Genomic DNA, 18,096 nt, shown 5'->3' on the forward strand with positions numbered 1-18,096 from the left:
TCTTTCCCTCCATCCTATTCCCTCTCCTGTCAATGCTTATATTTTTTCTCATATTCTCCCTTCCCCTCCTTAATAGTTTTCCTTTTGACCACCACCTCCCTCAGAATTCCCTTATCAGCCCCCCTCCCTTTTCCTTCCCTTCCCTCTTACTTCTTCCCTCCCTACTAACCACCCCCCCCCTTGGTATGATATTTTTATACTTAATGATGTATGTTATTTCTTCTTTGCACCAAGAGTGACAGGAACAAATCTCATGCAAAGCTCCTCTCCCTCCCCTCTTTCCCTCTGTTATGATAGTTTTTGTGTCTCTTCTCCATAGAGTCCTATGCTTAACTGGTTGTTATTTCCCTCCTTGCAACAGAACCAATGAGGGAAAAGCTCCTATAATACTCATCTCCCTCTCTTCTTTTCCTCTGCTATATTGTTTTTATGCCTCTTTGTGAGACATAATTTACCCTTTTCCACTTCATTCATTTCTCTTCTTCCATTGCAGTCCCTTTGTAGCCCTTAATAAGATTTTTAAAATTGTCATTTTGTGTAATTTATACTCATACCCTCTACTTGTCTATAAACAGTTTGCTCTTATTAAATAACAGGGTGTGTGTGTGTGTGTGTTTTCCTTTCTAGACCTTTCTATGTCACTCTTGCATCTTGTAATTGGAGGTTGAATTTTCCATTGAGCTGTGGCTTTTTCATCAGGAAGGTCTGGAAATCTGTTATATCATTGAATGACCATCTCTTTGCCTGAAAGAATATGCTCAGTCTCACTGGGTAGGTGATTCTTGGCTGTAATCTGAGCTGTTCCGCCTTCCGGAAAATTGTATTCCACTGCCTGCAGTCTTTCACTGTAGAGGCTGCCAAATCCTGTGCAATCCTCACTGTGGACCCTCGATATTTGAATTGTTTCTTTCTGGCCACTTGAAGTATATTCTCTTTTACCTGGTAGTTCTTGTGTTTGGCCACAACATTTCGAGGACTTTTCAATTTGGGATCTCTTTCAGGAGGTGTCCAATGGATTCTCTCGATTTCTATTTTACCCTCAGGTTCTAGTATCTCAGGGCAATTTTCCTTAATGAGCTCCTGGAGAATGTTATCCAGGCTCATTTTTTCATTATGATTTTCTGGTAGGCCTATGATTCTCAGATTATCTCTCCTGGATCTATTTTCCAGGTCAGTTATTTTTCCATTGAGATATTTTACCTCTTTTTCTAATTTTTCATTCTTGTTTTCTTTGACTAATTTTTGGTTCCTCATAGACTCTTTTGTTTCAATTTGGTTGATTCTAGTTTTTAGCAAATCATTTTCCTTGGTTAGTTTTTGGAGTTCCTTTTCCATACCATACACTTTTCTTTTTAAGGAGCTGTTTTCTTCATTATAATGTTTTTCTAATTCTGCAGTTTTGATTTTAAAAGAATTATTCATTTTGTCTTCTCTTTCTCTCATTTGGTTTTCAAAGTTCCTTTTGAGCTCATCTAGGAGAGCTTTCTGTGCTTGGGACCCATTCCCTGTTGATGTTTCAGCTGTGGGTGTGGAGTCCACATTGTCTCCCTCTGAGTTTGGTTCCTCCCTCTGAGGATAGTAGGACTCCAGAGTCTTTGTAGTCTGCTTTCTAATCATTTTGAGGCAGGGCCCTAGCCACTCCCTTCCTCTAGGGATCCCAAGCCTTTACTGTAGAGGGTTTTGCCCTGGGGCAATAGTTTCTATGTTTTCTAGGGGGGTGGTTGGAGCAGCTGGGGGGGGTTCACTCTGCCATCCTGGTCCTTGGAGGTCCTGATAGGGGCTTTTTAAAAAAATTTCTAGGCCAGGGAGTGGTAGTCCCAGGAGTATTTGCTATCCCAGACAGGGGCCGTACATTTGGTTCTTACCTTGCTCTTTCCAGTTCCAGCCCTTTGGTGATAGGCCTGGTAGTGGCCCTTGTGGTTGGTGGGACGACTTGCCCCCCGAGTTGATCAGGCCTCCTCCCTGCCTCTGCACAGCCGCTGCATTCCGGGCCTCCCTCTGCGCGGCCGCTGCCTTCCTGGACATTTCTTAATGTCTAGCAGAATACTGGGAATTAATCTTTGACTAGAAATGGACAGGGTTTTGAACATGGATTGATTCTGTGTTTACCTTGGGCTCCACATCTCAGGTCTCTGTGTTCAAAACCATTTGAGGAGATAAAATGAATACTCAAACTTTGTGGTAATTAAGCAAAATGTTAGCTCAAGTATCATTAGTGTTATCTTTATTTTATAGATGAGGAAACTGAGGCTCAGAGAGGTTAGTTTGTCCACAGTCACACAGCTGGTAGAGGTAGAGTGAAGACAAAGAGCCTTCTTCCACCTAAACCTTCATTCTGTTCAGTTGCAGCTTGAAATTTAAGTTGTTTTTTTAAGAAGAGTCAAATGAAATTTAGCATAAAATTCTTTTTTTTTATTCTATTTTTTAACATTAAAAAAATATATTTTGAGTTCTGAATTCTCTACCCGGTGGTCTTTCCCCTCCCTATTGAGAAGGCAAGCATTATTTCAATTATACATGTGAAGTCATATATGATTATACATGTGAAAACATTTCCACATTAGCCATGATGCAAAGAAAAGAGTGAAAAAAAGTCTGCTTCTGTCTGCTGTCTCTCTGGAGTTGGACTGCATTTTTCATCATGGGTCCTTTGAATTTGTCTTGGGCCATTGTATTGACCAGAGTTAGCTAAGTCTTTCACAATTGATCATCCTTATGGTATTGATCTTACTGTGTACAATGATTTGTTTCTGCTTCACTTTGCATCAATTCATACCCATCTTCCCCTGTTTTTCTAAAACTATCCTGTTCATCATTTCTTTTTTTTTCTTGATGGTGGATTTTCTTTTTTTTTAATCTACATTTTCTTTCACAGTATGAGTATTATGGCAATGTCTTGCTGGCATGGCTACACATGTGTAACCTATATCAAATTGCCTGCCTTTTCACCTGGGAATGGGATACAGTGAGGGAGAAAGGGAGAGAATTTGGAACTCACAATCTTTAAAATGAATGTTAAAATTGTTTTTATGTATAACTGGGGAAAATAAAATACTAAATATACTTTAAAATAAAAATAAAAATGGGTCAGCGCTCAGCAGTATTGGTGGTGGTGGTAGCAGTGCGAGGGCTAGCCTGTGTTACGCTAGCTTGCCTGTCTGGAGCCCTGTGGTGGCCGCGCAGGAACTTTTAGTAAAGATGTTTGAATACATTTTGGTAACAGAAGATGAGAACGATGAACCCATTGAAATTCTCTCAGAAGACAATGGGACGTTGCTGCTATCTATGGTCACTGCCCAATTTCCAGGGGCATGTAGGCTCTGCTACTGGAATACAGTGTCTCAATATATGAGGGGTGTGCGACTGGTAGGAGGAATTCTGCACCTTGTGACCCTAGCTGGGGAAATCTGGTATATGTTGTCAATTATCCAAAAGATAACAAAAGGAAAATGGATGGAATAGATGCCTCATCAGCAAAGTGAAAAGAGCTGTGCAGAAGACCTCTGATTTAATAGTCTTAGGTCTCCCCTGGAAACTAACTGAACAGGATATAAAAGAATATTTCAGCACTTTTGGAGAAGTCCTTATGGTTCAGGTCAAGAAAGACATTAAAACTGGTCATTCAAAAGAATTTGGTTTTGTTCTTTTCTGAAGTTTGAAACAAAGGTGAAAGTGATGCCTCAGGGCCACATGACAGAGCATGGTGGTATGACTGTAAACTTCCTAATTCCAGGCAAAGCCCATATGAGCCTTTGAGAAGCAGAAAGGTGTTTGTTGGGTGCTATACAGAGGACATGACAAATGATGAATTGGGACAGTTTTGGTTTTTTTTGCTCCTATGGAGAAGTGGTAGATGCCCTCATTCCAAAACCATTTAGGACCTTTTTCTTGGTTACGTTTGCAGATGATCAGGTGTCCCAGTCTCTTTGTGGAGAGGACTTGATCTTTAAAGAGATCAGTGCACATATATCCAATGCTGCAATAGCAATAGGAAGTTAGAAAGAAGTGGAGGATTTGGTGGTAATCCAGTCAGCTTTGGAAATCAGGGTGGGTTTGGTAACAGTAGAGGGGGTGGAGCTGGTTTGGGAAACAAGGAGGTAGTAACTGGTGGAGGAATGAATTTTGGTGCTTTCAGCATCAACCCTGCTATCATTCATCATTTCTTATAGTGTTATCTTGTAGTATTCCCTAGTTGATGGGTGTCTCTTTAATTCTAATTCTTTGCCACAACAAAAAGAGCTGCTCTAAATATTTTTGTACAAATAGGTCGTTTTTCCTTTGATCTCTTTGGGGTACAAATCTAGCAGTGACATTGCTGGGTCAAAGGGTATGTGTAATTTTATGGCCCCTTCCTTGTTCCAAATTGTTCTCCAGAATGGTTAATGACTTCGCAAACAGCACATCATATAGTGTCTCTATTTTTCCACATGCCCTCCAGTATTTGCCCTTTTCCTTTTCTATTATGTTAGCCTATCTGATAGGTGTGAGGTGGTACCTCAGAGTTGTTTTAATTTGCATTTCTCTAATCAGTGGTGATTTAGAGCATTTTTTTCAATGACCATTGATAGCTTTGATTTCTTCTGAACACTTCCTGTTTATATCCTTTGACTATTTATTGATTGGGGAATGACTCTTATTTTTATAAATTTGAATTAGTTTCCTGTATGTTTGAGAAATGAGGCTTTTATCAGAGAAACTTGCGGTAAAATTTGTTTCCCAGTTTCCTGCTTTCCCTTTAATTTTATCTGCCTAAAATTCTTTAACCCTTGTTTTCATAGTTATAGCAATGCTGCACAAGAGCCTAGGGCAGACTGATTTTGGATTTCTGCCCAAGTTTTGAAATGGAACTGAAAAAAGCCTTTATATTTTATTTTTACTATTTCTAAAATTTTAGGAAGACAAAGGAATGATTGAAGGCTTAAGAATGGAAGAATAAATAATAAAGACTGAAATTCTCAGGCCTTTGAGATTAGATTATGTAAAGGTGGCCCTTTCTCCTATAATAAATTCTGGGACCTAAGCAGTTAATGTGTTTCTGTTTGAAGGGAATCCATGAGTATATTAGTGCTTGTTTTAAAGTTGGAGGCAGTTAAAGACTTTTATAAAAAACTTGATGTTGATTAGTATCTGGTTCTATAGAAATACCTGCAGAAAGAGGTTACTGTGGGACAGTGACCAGAGTCCTGGCTTTGGATCTGGAGCTGGTGTTCAAGTTGTTTCAGGCCTATCTGAATCTTCCTGACCCTATTTGAGGTTTTCTTGATGAAGATACTAGAGTAGTTTGCCATTTTCTTCTCCAGCTCATTTTACAGATGAGGAAACTGAGGCAGACAGGGTTAAGTGACTTGCCCAAGGTCACATAGCTAGTACATGTTTGAGCTCAGGAAGATAAAGCTTCCTGACTCCAGGCCCAGCACTCTGTGCACTGCACCACCTAGTTGCTTATGGATCCAGAGAACTTGGTTCAAATCTGACTCTCTTCCTCTTTCTCTTCCTCCCTTGGTGTCCTTAGGTAATTCATCTAAACTCTTTGGGCTTTTGTTTTCTTATCTCTCACATAAAAAACTTAAACTAAGTGATCTGCAAATTTTTTTTCTGTTCTAAATCGTACAAATGAGAATGAGCAATGTTCTGTCTTCTGTAGGTCAAGCTCCCCTCATGCCTTCTTTTTTGTGCATTTCAAACTAAGCTCCTACTTGACATCTATTTTTATTTTCAGGGATGACCTTTCAGTAGAGCCGGGAGACATCATTCATTTGGAAGGAGAACACAATGCAGATGCTTGGATAATAGATAAAGATTGTGGATATTTGACTCTCCACCCAGACATGCTGATTTCTGGTACAAGTGTGGCGAATAGCATTCGTTGTATGAGAAGAGCTGTTTTGAGTGAAAATTTTAGGGTAAGTGTGTTAGAAGGTGTTACTGTTGCCGATCCAGATCTGTCTGCTGTGATACTAAGCAGAGGAATTCTGGCCTTAAGGAAAGTCGTTCTAGTGGTGATTTTTGGTATGATAGCATCTTGTGAACCCCCATCTGCCTTAGGATTCTCAATTAAATAAATTAATAAGGCCTGATGCTCATTGTTGTCATGTCCTGAGGCTTATTTCCTGTGGCCAGAGCATTCTTTTAGCCTTCTTGTCTTAAAGAAGCAAAACAGTTATGTTGTAAAACAAGTAGCAAAGTAACAAATGAGTTTTGGAAATTAGCATTGGCTGTATTTTCCATTTGATCATTCTCTAGAGTAAAAGAATGATAGATAGTTAATATAGCCCTTAGACAGCATTTCTGAGAAAGAAAAACTTAATCTTTTACTAAGATTTCTATTGTTATTTATAAAATTATCTTTTCTGATACATTTTTGAGTACATGTATTAGATATTCCTTCATTGGGAACATTAAACATTCCTAATTATGTCTGTTCTTGGTAGACTGTAAGATTAATTTTTTTGAAGATTAGTATTTTAGGCATCTTAGATCCATGAGAATTTATTAAACAATTATGGGATGAAGGAAAAGTAGATGAAGGAAAATATTTAATATTCTCTTCTCTTGACTGTTTAATATTAGAAAAATACCCATTTCGTGCATAATTATGTGTATAGAAAAATAAAGTCTTAACATGTAGCAATCAGAAATACATTTGCCATGTTCTTACAGAGCTGCGATCCCAATTCTCATCAAATGCTGATTGGCACAGTCCTGCATGAAATATTCCAGAAAGCTATAACTGACAGTTTTGCCCAAGAAAAACTCCAGAGATTTGCTTTACAGACTGTTCAACAAATAAAACATCTGAAGGAAATGTAAGTAACATAGTGAGAACAAAGGTAAGCTGCGATTATGGAAACGTCCTGAAATCTTCAAAATGTCTGGGTCACACTGGGATTTTTTTGTCTTGCTTTTTGCCCTGCCCCATTTTGCTCATCTGATATTCCCAATAAATGCCTGTACATCTTCCTGATCTAGAATACCAGGAAAAGCATCAGAAAATAAAGTTCTAGAGCAGCCTGAGTAGACTCATACGAGGTATTTCCAGAGAGGAGAGCCCCTTCAGGTATTCCTGTGCCGCCGGCCTGTGGCAGAGAAGTTTGTACAGCATTGGAAAGAGGGCAGAGCTTCGGGGGGCAAATGTCCAGAGAGCTGTGAAGAGTGATGGTCGCCAGCCAGGGAAGATAACTAAACGAGGCCCCGACTCCAAAAGCTTGGGCAGGCAGGGGACATGCCATAGACTTTTTTTTTTTGCTTTTTGGAAGGGGGAAGGCAGGGCAATTAGGGTTAAGTGACTTGCCCAAGGTCACATAACTAGTAAGTATCTGAGGTTGGATTTGAAGAAGGCAGGGCAATAGGGGTTAAAGTGACTGCCCAAAGTCACATGGCTAGTAAGTGTTATGTGTCTGAGGCCAGATTTGAATTCAGGTCCTCCTGACTCCAGGGCCAGTGCTCTATTCACTATGCCACCTAGCTGCTCCAATGCAGTAGACTTTTAGGAGCCCTGAGGCAGGTTCCCAGGGATGGCCCAAATTCAGGAAGCATCCACTAAATTTGAGGACAGTGTCCACCCAAAATGGCTTTGAACACCCGGATGACTTGGTGCCTCAATGCTGGGGTCCCCTGAGGTCCAGGTTGTCTCCTTTGGCAGCATGACCGCCTTCAGTCATTCAGTAGTTACATCGGTGACAGCCTTTCATCAGTTGTAGAACTAGAGAGGGTGTACACCTCATCTGGTTCAATGCCCTCCTTTTCCAGGGGAGGAAACTGAGGTCCAGAGAGGTCAGTGCTCTTGATCAGGTGAAGGCAGCCAGGGAGTTGCACATGCCCAGGCCTCTTTACTCATTTCCAAGTCCACAGCATGACTGCGGCCATCTGCGAGCCCCTTAGGACCAGGGTGGTGTGGAAGAAGCCTGGAGTGGGGTGGCCATGTCCTCATCCACCTGGCATCGTGCTGGCACGCGGCTGCAAAGGGCTCTCAGCAGAATAGCTTTTCAAGGTCAGCAGTTTTATAGATGAAGCAGTAGAGGCTCCGATTGGCTAAGTGACCCAGAGTCAACGTGGATCCCTATTCAGAGCTGAAATGATCGTTGGCATTTGTAAAGTGCTTTATTGCTGGAAACCCTTGGTCCTCTTCTCTGGGCCTCCCGCAGCCCTGTGTCATCAGGAGATGACATGTTCCAGTCTCCATTTTACACATGAGGGTCAAGAGGCCAGGGAGGCTGAGGGTCTTCTCAAGGCCACAAAGGTCCAGGACTGTGACGAGTTATTTTTCTTGTCCTGGTGTACGCTGGCCCTGCAGACGACTGTTTGGCAGCTTTACCCCCTTCCTTTTATATAGGCAGCGCATTCAAAGGTATTTTATGTGTTTAAAACATCTTAGAATCCTCATTTTATTTGCTTTTTTATTGAGTCTGGTATTTTAGTGAGTAAAGTGAGCAGTTCTTTATATTGTCAAAGGCAGATGCTGTTAGCTGTAGTCAGAGACGACAGGCAGGCAGGCCAGATACAGCAAGGAGATGGATTGGAAGTTCAGAAGATATGGAAGGTGTTGGGGGAAGTGCTCTGTGGTCAGAGTGCAGTCCTGAGCCCCACCTGGCTCCTTCTCACAGGATGTTCTCTTGTACACATATGGTCATCATGGTATGGTACCATTTGCTCATAGGTTTCCATGGAAAGCCACTCTGTGGAGGGGATCTCTTTGTTCTTTTTTTTTGGGAGAGGGGGCTTTTTGGAGGGGGAAGGCAGGGCAGTTGGTTAAGTGACTTGCCCAAGGTCACACAGCTAGTAAGTGTGATCAAGTGTCTGAGGCTGGATTTGAACTTGGGTTCTCCTGACTTCAGGGCTTGTGCTCTATTCACCGTGCCACCTATCCACCCTGGACCTCTTCATTCTAAGATGCCACTGGAGTCTCACTCTAGGAATCGAGGTGGCTGTGTGATCTTGGACTTGGGGTTACATCACCTCTATTGGCTTCTCCATTGTTTTTGTTCTTATCATTTTCCCCCTTTTTTCATTCGCTATATCCTTGCTTATTTTTAAAGGTATCACTTGAACCTGAAACAAGATGAATTTAAACAAGAAATAGAAGACTATCTTCCATCACTTTCTAAATGGGCTGAAGATTTCATGCACAAGCCCACTTCAGTGGACCTCCCCAAGACAGCCCTCACTTCGTAAGAAAGCCCTTCTAGCCTGACCCTTTTTGTCTCATTTGTTGGGATTCTCGGGGCTAGCAGCTCTGAAGCGCACCTTTCAAGGTGGAGCCGTCAGTCTTTTGAAAGAATTAGAAATTTCTAAGGACATAAAATGATGGCTTTTGCAGGTGATTTGATGGTCTATCCGGAGAACCCAGAAGAATAAACTCGAAAATTAATTGAGAGTCAGTCACTTCAGAGTTGTAGTATACAAAATAACACCTCACAACTAATGACCATTTCTCTTTATTATGAATGAAACTCAGCAAGAAGAGGTTAGAAATTTTTATTCAAAAATAGCTACAGAATGTAAAAAAAATTAGTCCATCTATCAAGACACATAGGAATTAGCCACAGTCATGAGTCCTCCTTTTCAGAGACTTGTTCAATTACTTTAGTTGTGTCCGACTCTTTATGAACCATTTAGGGTTTTCTTGGCAGAGACACTAGAGTGGTTTGCCATTTCTTTGTCCAGCTCATTTTACAGATGAGGAAACAGAGGCAAATAAGGTTAAGTGACATGTTCAAGGTCACACAGCCAGTAAGTTTTTAAGGCTGGATTTGAACCCAGGAAGCTGAGTGTTCCTGACTCCAGGCCTAGCACTCTGTGCACTATGGCGCCACCTAGCTTCCCCTAAGTAATAGAAAAACCTAAAAAATTAGAGAAATAGTCATTGCTCATAGCTAGATCCATTTTACAGATTCAGAAACTGAGACTGAGTGGTCATGGCCCCACAGCTGAGTAAGCGTCCGATGCAGGATTTGAATGCAGGTCATCCTGCTTCCAGTGATTTGCCCAGGTCACCTGGCTGGGACCTAAGCCCAGATCTCCTGACTTCCAGGACAGTGGTCTTTGCACCAGGCTGTGCTGAGTCCTTTTAGAAAGAAAGGCAGGTGTGTTTTCACCTTCTGGTTGGTTTGCGTGCACAGTCTTTTGTTCTCATTGTCTTCAGAAGAAACATGCATTTGTTTTCCCAGATTATGTGATAGAAAAATGGATGAATCATCTTGTAGGATTCAAGTGACAAAAGCTCTAGATATTGAAGAAAACATTTGGTCTCCAAGGTTTGGCCTGAAGGGCAAGATTGATGTCACAGTCAACGTGAAAATACATCGTGGGTCCAAAGCTATGTGTGGAGTAATGCCATTGGAGCTTAAAACCGGCAAGGAATCGAACTCTATTGAGCACAGAAGCCAGGTACAGATGCAGATTCTTAAGACGGGAGGTATTTTATCTGTCCAAGAGCACATTCTGATTCCCGTATCTTTAAAAATGCAGCAATTTCCCTTTACTATTTTAATTTAATGTTGCACCTTTCAATTTGGGAATGTTTCCTGCTGATCCATTATAAGGAAATAGGTCTTAGAAGCGTATGTATTTATATATGTATATACTGTTAGGGGCAGAAATTTTTCTTCGGAAAAATTAATGGTAGTAGCAGAGTTATAAACTTACCTTTTCGCTTTCCTTCTTCTCTCCCTGACGTCTAATGAATTTCATCTAAGATTAAGTAGGGGAACTGTGTATTAATGCTATATTAAAAGTCTCTGTGATTTGAGATGCTCCCAACTGAAGTACATAAAAGCTGTGACTTTCAAAGGAGATGAAAACCTAAGCATTCTTGAAACATAGACATTGAAACTAAATACTTCTGGAAGTATTTTTGATGATTTTTGAAGGAAGGAAATAAAATCAAAATCATTACAGTAATAATAAAACCGTCTTATCACTTGCATATATCAGGAAACATTAATTGTAATCCAATTATAATAATATTACCATCTGTTATAGACTGGTAATGAAAACATTTTATGTCTCATACATGAATTTGTATTATGGAGAGTAAGCCATTCCTTTTTCATATTTTAAAACTTTAAAAAAGATGTTACATAGAATGTGTTTGTATTACAATATGAGTTTTATAGCTGAACCTTAGCTTAAAGGAACTTTCCATTATTAAGACCTTCTTTGCTGCTGTTAATAGTGTTCTGGATAACAGACTTTTGAAATGAAAGTTTTCAGTTTTAGATTCAAGCCCAGAGTAATTTTGGGCTGTATTTTTGCTGCTTCTGACTTTGCAAATGTTCAGAGAAACCATTTTCCTCCTCCAAAGACTTTAGTTTTATACTTGGATAATTATGTAACTTGGACTGAAGTTATAACTTTGAAATTTGACCCAGTTGTGAGCAGAACAAACCAAGCCAGATTTGAAGAGAAGCAGTTAATCCTTTATAAAGTTATAAAGATTTGAAGCCATGTGCTTGGAGCATTGTGGGACCTTCACATTTTCCACTTGGTTTTCCCAGGCAGGTTTGACTGAAATCACTTGGGCCTGCTGAGCCGTGCAAAAACACTTAGGATTCTAAAATTGGCTCAGTTGTGGTGGCCCCAAGGTGAATTGTTCCATTTTGTTCACTTCAACTTTTATGTAAGAAGATGAATCACGTGCAGTAGTAGGGCATGTGTAGTATAACAAGACAGTGCTTTTGTTGCGGTGACCAAGTTTCCACTTTCTAGAATGAGTTCATAGTGAGAGCACCATCTACTCAATGTGCAGAAAATGCAAACAGAATTTTAAGTATGCAAGGTGTACAACAAGGAAATCCTTACTTTGGGACTTCCTCATTTTAATTAACAGGTAGTCCCTGATTTACAAATGAACTTCATGCCAAAAATCCATTTCTAAATTGATTAATTGGAACTTGAAACCCATTTTCTGCATAGAAACAACATTATAATTGGTGGTTAAGTTAACTAGCCCTCCAAAATCATACTCCCTTCCTCTCCATCTGTCAGGCATAGGGAGTTGGCTCACTGGCAGTTTGGGTGGGAAGGTTGGTGGAGGAATTGTGGTGGAATGGGGTGTAAGTAGTTATTTATGAATATATACATATTTATATCTATATGTGGATCATTTCAAAGTTGTGTTAAAGCATTGCCAGTAAGTATGAATTACATTCAGTAATCAACACAACAAAATGTTTCACATTTAATTTAACAACACAACAGCCTGCCATGTTCAGATGAATTTAATTTATCAAGCTCAAACACCAAACTCTGTGTGAATATTATTTTTTCCAATACTAATTTTTTCCATTCCTTACTATCTTGGCAGCTGAATTACCCTAAGTATTCCTGGAAATGATTTAAATAGCAAGGCTCTTGGAACTAACATTTTCTTTGGAGAGTCTTTATCTCTGTAATCCTCTTTCTCTGTCAGTTTAAGAAATCTTTTGTTTCTTAACTCAACTGAATGTACACTGGGCACAGAAGAAATTTAGCTTTTTAATCTGGTGGGATAGCAATTTTTAAGTAAAATAAAACTTTAAATTTGTTTTTCAAAAGCCTATTGCTTGCACTCAGCTAATAGAACAGTTTGTAAATGTAATTTATATATTACATTAAATATGGATCTTTTATAAATTAGCACCCATCATCAAGCTTTAAATGAAGGGTAGTTAATAGCTCTCAATTTGACCTATAATATTTGTGCATTTGCATTGATAGATTAAATAGAGGTTCTGCAACTGATGGAGTTAGATTAAGATCATTTTGATGAGAGTTTATTTAGCTTTGGTTTACATCAGGGAGCTGCCTAGAAAATAAATGGCCCTGAATTCCTTAATCTTGTCCCTCATGGCTTTCTCAAACTAAAACTGATTTACTATGACTCAGCTGTCATTAGGAATACTAAATTGGCCCATTGAAATGATTGATACCTGGTATTCTGGGAAATAATTCCCAGCTGAAATGTCAGCATGCTCACGGGATTATTAGGCCCATGTACAGGCATACTCCAGGCTGACTTCTGTACAGTCACTCAGGAAGGGCCAGTGGCCTCAGGAACTCTTCCTTTTCCCTTTTCTTCTCTGTTGTCTTCTACCAGGTGGTGCTTGGGCAGGGATCTATTGTCCAGTCCATGAGATCCAGAGTGGATTGGGTTTAAGGCTTGATCTTTGAGAAAGAAATCTAGCCAATAGACTCCAGGTTAAGTAGTTAGCTTTCGGCCATCAAAATGTACCTTCCTGAAAGTTAGGGGGGTGAAGGGGAAGGATATAAGAGAGAACAGATTGGGGGAAGGGGTATTCAGTAGACTTGCTATTTTGGGGTGGGGGATAGGGGAAAGATGGGGAGAGAAAAAATTGTAACTCAAAATCTTGTGGAAATGAATGTGGAAAACTAAAAACAAATAAATTAAAAATATGGGGGGAAAATGTACCTTCCTTTGGGCAGAACACTCAGGGGAGGGGAGGGAAGAAGAAAGGAGAGGAGAGGACAAGCCGAGTTGCCCATTTGGAAGTGACCAGCTGAGTCCCCATTCAGGCAGCTCAGCGTTGTGCTTTGTCCTTCATTCTTGAAGAGGACCATGACCTCAGGGAGATGACGATTTGACTTGCATTGAATTGGATTTAAGTGAGGAGGGTTGGGCAAAGTCACAGGCTCACTTTCTCCTCCAGAATCATCTGGCTCCAGTGGCCAGATATGGATCAGGACGACTGGAGATGGCCCAGGATGTAGGGGGAGACCTTGGTCTTTTTAAGCTAAGGTCTTTTCAGGTTCTCACTTTGAGTGAGGCAACATCCATTCAGTGATAGGCCTCTTTAAGAGAACTTAATTGGACCCAGATGACTCTGGAGGAGAAAGTGAGGCTGGGGCCCTGGCACAGCCCTTCCTCACTTAAATCAAGGTCAACCATAAGTCACGTCATCATTCCCCTAATGTCATGATTGTCTTCCAGACGAAGGACAAGCCACAACCACCAGGTATTGGTTGGAATCTTCCACCTCTGACCCAGTCCAAATCTCGTCTAGGACTGATACAGGATGTCTTCTGTGGCAAGAGGAAAGTGGAGGGAAGAGGGAATTGCTTACTCTCCCTCCTTCCCCTTCTTCCCCATCTGTCATCGGTCCCCTTGGTCTAGTCCTAGTCCCAGGGGTAGCATATCCAGACTCGGCCCCATTTCCATACTGTTCTGATCAGAAACCCTGTCCCAGACTCTTCTTTGCTCCTGGCAATACCTCCTGTGGTAGAATGATCTGGGTAGGCCCCCTCTTTTTATTTCCATGATTCATTTTCTTCATGGAATTTGAGTGAAAAAAAGAGAAAGTAAAAGTGAGGGCCAAGCACAAGAGCCTCTTAACTTGTCCTGTCTCTTTCTTCTTTGTTTACTAGTTGTAAAAAGTGAGATTGCTTTCTTACATTTAGGGAGCAGGGGGAGAAACTTTGGTCAGAAGAAACGGGTGATAGCATTAGGAAAGGAAGCAGGTGGGCTAACTAACACTGAGGGCCTGAATCAGGAAGGAAATGAGCTGAAAAGCATCTGCTCTGGAGGAAGATGTGGCCTTCAGGGGTTACACTAACAAGAATCCGTGGCTCCTAGCACTCACCCTGCTGGCCCCCTTGCTGTGGCCGGCACACCTACTAACAGCCTTGAGCAGAAGCACTCCTCATTTCCTGGCAGGGGGGAAAAGGGGGCCAGAGCAGATGAGTAGGAGCCCTGATTCTGGTATAACCCAGCCAGAAGGATCGCCTACGTGGCCCAGCTTGGAATTCTGAAGGAGTTTTCCAATTGAAACCTACTGTGGTTAAGTTTGATGGTTCTATTAACGTGATATTACAAATGCATTATCAATCAAATTGGGAACCTCTGTACCACGAAGAAGCAATACTATACTTTTCCTTCTGTGGGAAAAAGCTTTTCTGATTTCCAACAAGAGGTATTTGTTCTGCATGGTAATCCTGACTAATATCCATACATTTAACTTTTAACACATATAATATTAGTCTATCAGGGGGAAATATAAGACCCTAACAAATTCTGGCCTCATAAACAATGGATAAAAGATGTAAAACTTAGGGCAGTTCTATATATTGGCTTTTAAGTGGTTGGCAATTTAGATATTTCTTTAAGGTGAAAGCAAAATTGAGAGGGATATTGATGTTTGAGTAGGAAGAAGGTATTTGCTATTAGGAAGCCCCATTTACTCTCATCAGTATTTGTGTTATTTTATGAAATTTTAAAATGACTTTGTAGGTTATTCTCTATACACTACTAAGCCAGGAAAGAAGGGCTGATCCAGAAGCTGGCTTGCTTCTCTACCTCCGGACTGGTACCATGTACCCTGTTCCTGCCAGCCGTCTTGATAGGAGAGGTAAGGGTCAACCCAACTTCTCCTTGTTCTTTTTGCTGTTAACATCATAAAAGTTTTTCAGCCTTCATTGATAGTCCACGTGAAAGGCTGCCTCTGGACCTTTGCAGGACGTAATGAAAAACCTCATCTCTCATTGGTGGTTAGAAATGTTAAAAGTCAGGCAACGCTTTTTTTTTTGAAGTCCTGGGTTTAGATTTTGGAAAACATAAACCTTAACCTTTTAGATTCTATTCCTGAGTAAGGAGTATTTGGGTTCAGAGCCAGCCCTAGAGAATTCCTGACTGCTGATCTTGGGTAAAGTCACTTGACCTTGTTAGGCCTCAGTTTCCTGATCTGTAAAAAGAGGTTGTTTGATCCAGTGGCCTCTGAGGTCCCTTCCAGTAATTTTTTTTTTTCTGGCATTCAAATAGTAGTTACTAAAATGTAGATAGGAAGGAAATAAGCATTTATTAGCCACCTACTATGTGTCAGGCACTATGTGAAACACTTTATCAATATCTCATTTGTTCCTCAGCAAACCTGTGAGGTAAGATACAATTATTGTCCGCATTTTACAGATGAGAGAACTGAGGCAGACAGAGGTTAAGGGACTTGCCCAGGGCCATACAGTTAATAAGTGTCTGAAGCTGAATTTGAACTCAGGTCTTCCTGACTTCAGATTCAATGCTTTATTTACTGCGCCACCTGGCTACCTTATAGTAATATTCATGTTTACGTATGATACTTGGTGGTCTCAAAATAATGTGATGGTCAAATCAAATTAATAATATTTTTTTCTCCTTTAAAAAAATAGAGTTATTAAAGTTAAGAAACCAGATGGCACTCTACTTGTCCCATAGTGTCACAAAATCCACTGCAGGAAAGGAGCAAACTCAGCTTGCACACTTGCCACCCATCATTAACGACAGTTACGCCTGTAAATATTGCTCACAAATGTACAACTGTGCCCTTTATAGCAGGTAATGAGTTTCAGATTCTTTAAATTTAGGTTGTAGCTTTTACAAATTCCATGGATAACATTTGCTTTTATGTCACCTTTATTTCTGTCTATATCTGTATCTCTTTAGCTAGCTGGCTATATGTCCATACAGATACCTCCTTCCTCTGTATGTACAGAGAGCTATCAGAAATTTGTAACAGACTGAGTTCCTAAGTGTTGATGGAATTAGCCTTGATGGATTTATCATGGTTATTATCTCCGTTTGTTTCTGATCTGATCTCATAGATAGGAGTTCTCTTGACCTCACGGCAGGGTGCCTGCCATCCATTCAGTGTGGATTAGTTTCTTCCATGTTTTATATTTCCAAAGCCTTTGGAGTTTACTTAAAATACCCAATAATGTCTAAAATAGAAGAGTGATTTATGCTGGTAACCCTAGATCTCCGCTTACTTTGGAGAGAGTTGAGGCATAGCCCGACCTGTCTCCAGGACCTTTCTGACACGGAGTTTTGCATCTAGAGCTGTTGAACAGAAGATGGACCAGAGCTTCGTTCCCCTGCCCATGCTGCCCCAAATCGAAAAGGCTACACAGCACCTGAAGCATTCCCATCTCCAGTACTTCAGCCTTTGGTATCTAATGATGACCCTCGAGTCCCAGTCAAAGGATAGCAGGAGGGGCCACAGAAACATATGGTTAATGTCGTCCTCGGAGAGGTAAGCAGAACACTTTGTTTTCTGTAGCCCGTGGGATCTATGGAAGGAGTGCTAGATTTGAACTCCGAGCCTGAGTTATGATACAGGCGTGGCCTTGTCTGGAGAATGAGGGGGCTGGGTAGCTTCTTGGAAGGCCTTTCAGAATTAGAATCAAGCCCTAATTCGAGGTCCTCTGAGACTAGCACCCGAGGATCATGCACAGTATTGCCGGGCGAACATTGCTGACAAAAAGATGGCTTCTTGTGTCCGCCTCCCTCTTCTCTGTCCCGCTTGGAGAAAGTCAGGGAAAATAAATCCCCGTGCTGGCCACGGCACGTTGCCTTTAAATTGTTGTCTGTTTGTCTGCGCTTGCTTTTGAACTGCCTTCTGTTCTCATGGCCCTCTCCCCTACCCCCATTCTTATGGTTAATCCCACTTGTGTCCCACTTCTAAGCGTTCCATTAAAGAATCAAGAAAAAGAAAACCACTTGTAATGCATGATCATACATCAATAAGATGTATGATCAAGCGAAGCCGACCCACCATGCTTGTGTCTATAAGACTGCCTGGAGCCCAGTCAGGCCTGTGGTAGGAAGTATGGAGCGGGTGCGGCCTCAGATATGTTTGGTCATTGCATTGATCCCTGGGCACAGGACACTCAAGGCTGCGTTTCTTTACCAAGTCGTCCTGGGAAAACCGTTCTCCCGGTTTGCTCTGCCTCATTTAATAGGACCCAGGATTCTCTGAAATCTTCTCTTCCATTGTTTCTTAGCAGTAATGCTCTCTTACTTTACACACCATTTGTTCATCCATTCCCCAACTGTTGGGCACCCCATGGGATTCTAGGGTTTTTTTTTCCCCTTTTAATTCTCTCTTCCAGATGAGGAAGTTTATTTTGTTTGCAATTCCCTGTTATTATTCTCCTTCCCCTTTCACTATTGAATTCAGTGTATTTCTATACCAAACTGAGTGTGTGTGTGTATGTGTCTGTGTGTGTGCACACAACACTCCTTTGTCTGGTTCAGAGAAGAGGGAGGTTCACCTGCTGCCCTCTCCCCCATGTTTGTCCACTCTTTTTCTTGGCAACCCACTTAAGACAAGTAACAAATTCCCTACCCACCCA

General features: G+C 41.0%; 1 protein-coding gene and 1 pseudogene across 1 annotated transcript in view; both read left to right on the top strand.

The window, feature by feature from the left end:
- DNA2 (DNA replication helicase/nuclease 2) overlaps positions 1–18,096 on the top strand; it is a 50,078-nt gene that overhangs the window by 12,462 nt on the left and 19,520 nt on the right. Inside the window, exons 3-9 of the mRNA XM_069071487.1 lie at positions 5,720–5,903; positions 6,661–6,806; positions 9,036–9,167; positions 10,167–10,386; positions 15,224–15,341; positions 16,135–16,300; positions 16,800–16,994. Of these exons, the coding sequence (XP_068927588.1) occupies positions 5,720–5,903; positions 6,661–6,806; positions 9,036–9,167; positions 10,167–10,386; positions 15,224–15,341; positions 16,135–16,300; positions 16,800–16,994 (1,161 nt within the window). The remainder of the gene's footprint in view (positions 1–5,719; positions 5,904–6,660; positions 6,807–9,035; positions 9,168–10,166; positions 10,387–15,223; positions 15,342–16,134; positions 16,301–16,799; positions 16,995–18,096) is intronic.
- On the top strand, positions 3,199–4,169 carry LOC138148481 (TAR DNA-binding protein 43 pseudogene; annotated as a pseudogene).

Source organism: Petaurus breviceps, unplaced genomic scaffold (assembly GCF_028583685.1).
Source record: "Petaurus breviceps papuanus isolate PSGF00001 unplaced genomic scaffold, PetGlider_PUasm1.0 90825, whole genome shotgun sequence".
In the NCBI taxonomy this organism is placed as follows: Eukaryota; Metazoa; Chordata; class Mammalia; order Diprotodontia; family Petauridae; genus Petaurus; species Petaurus breviceps.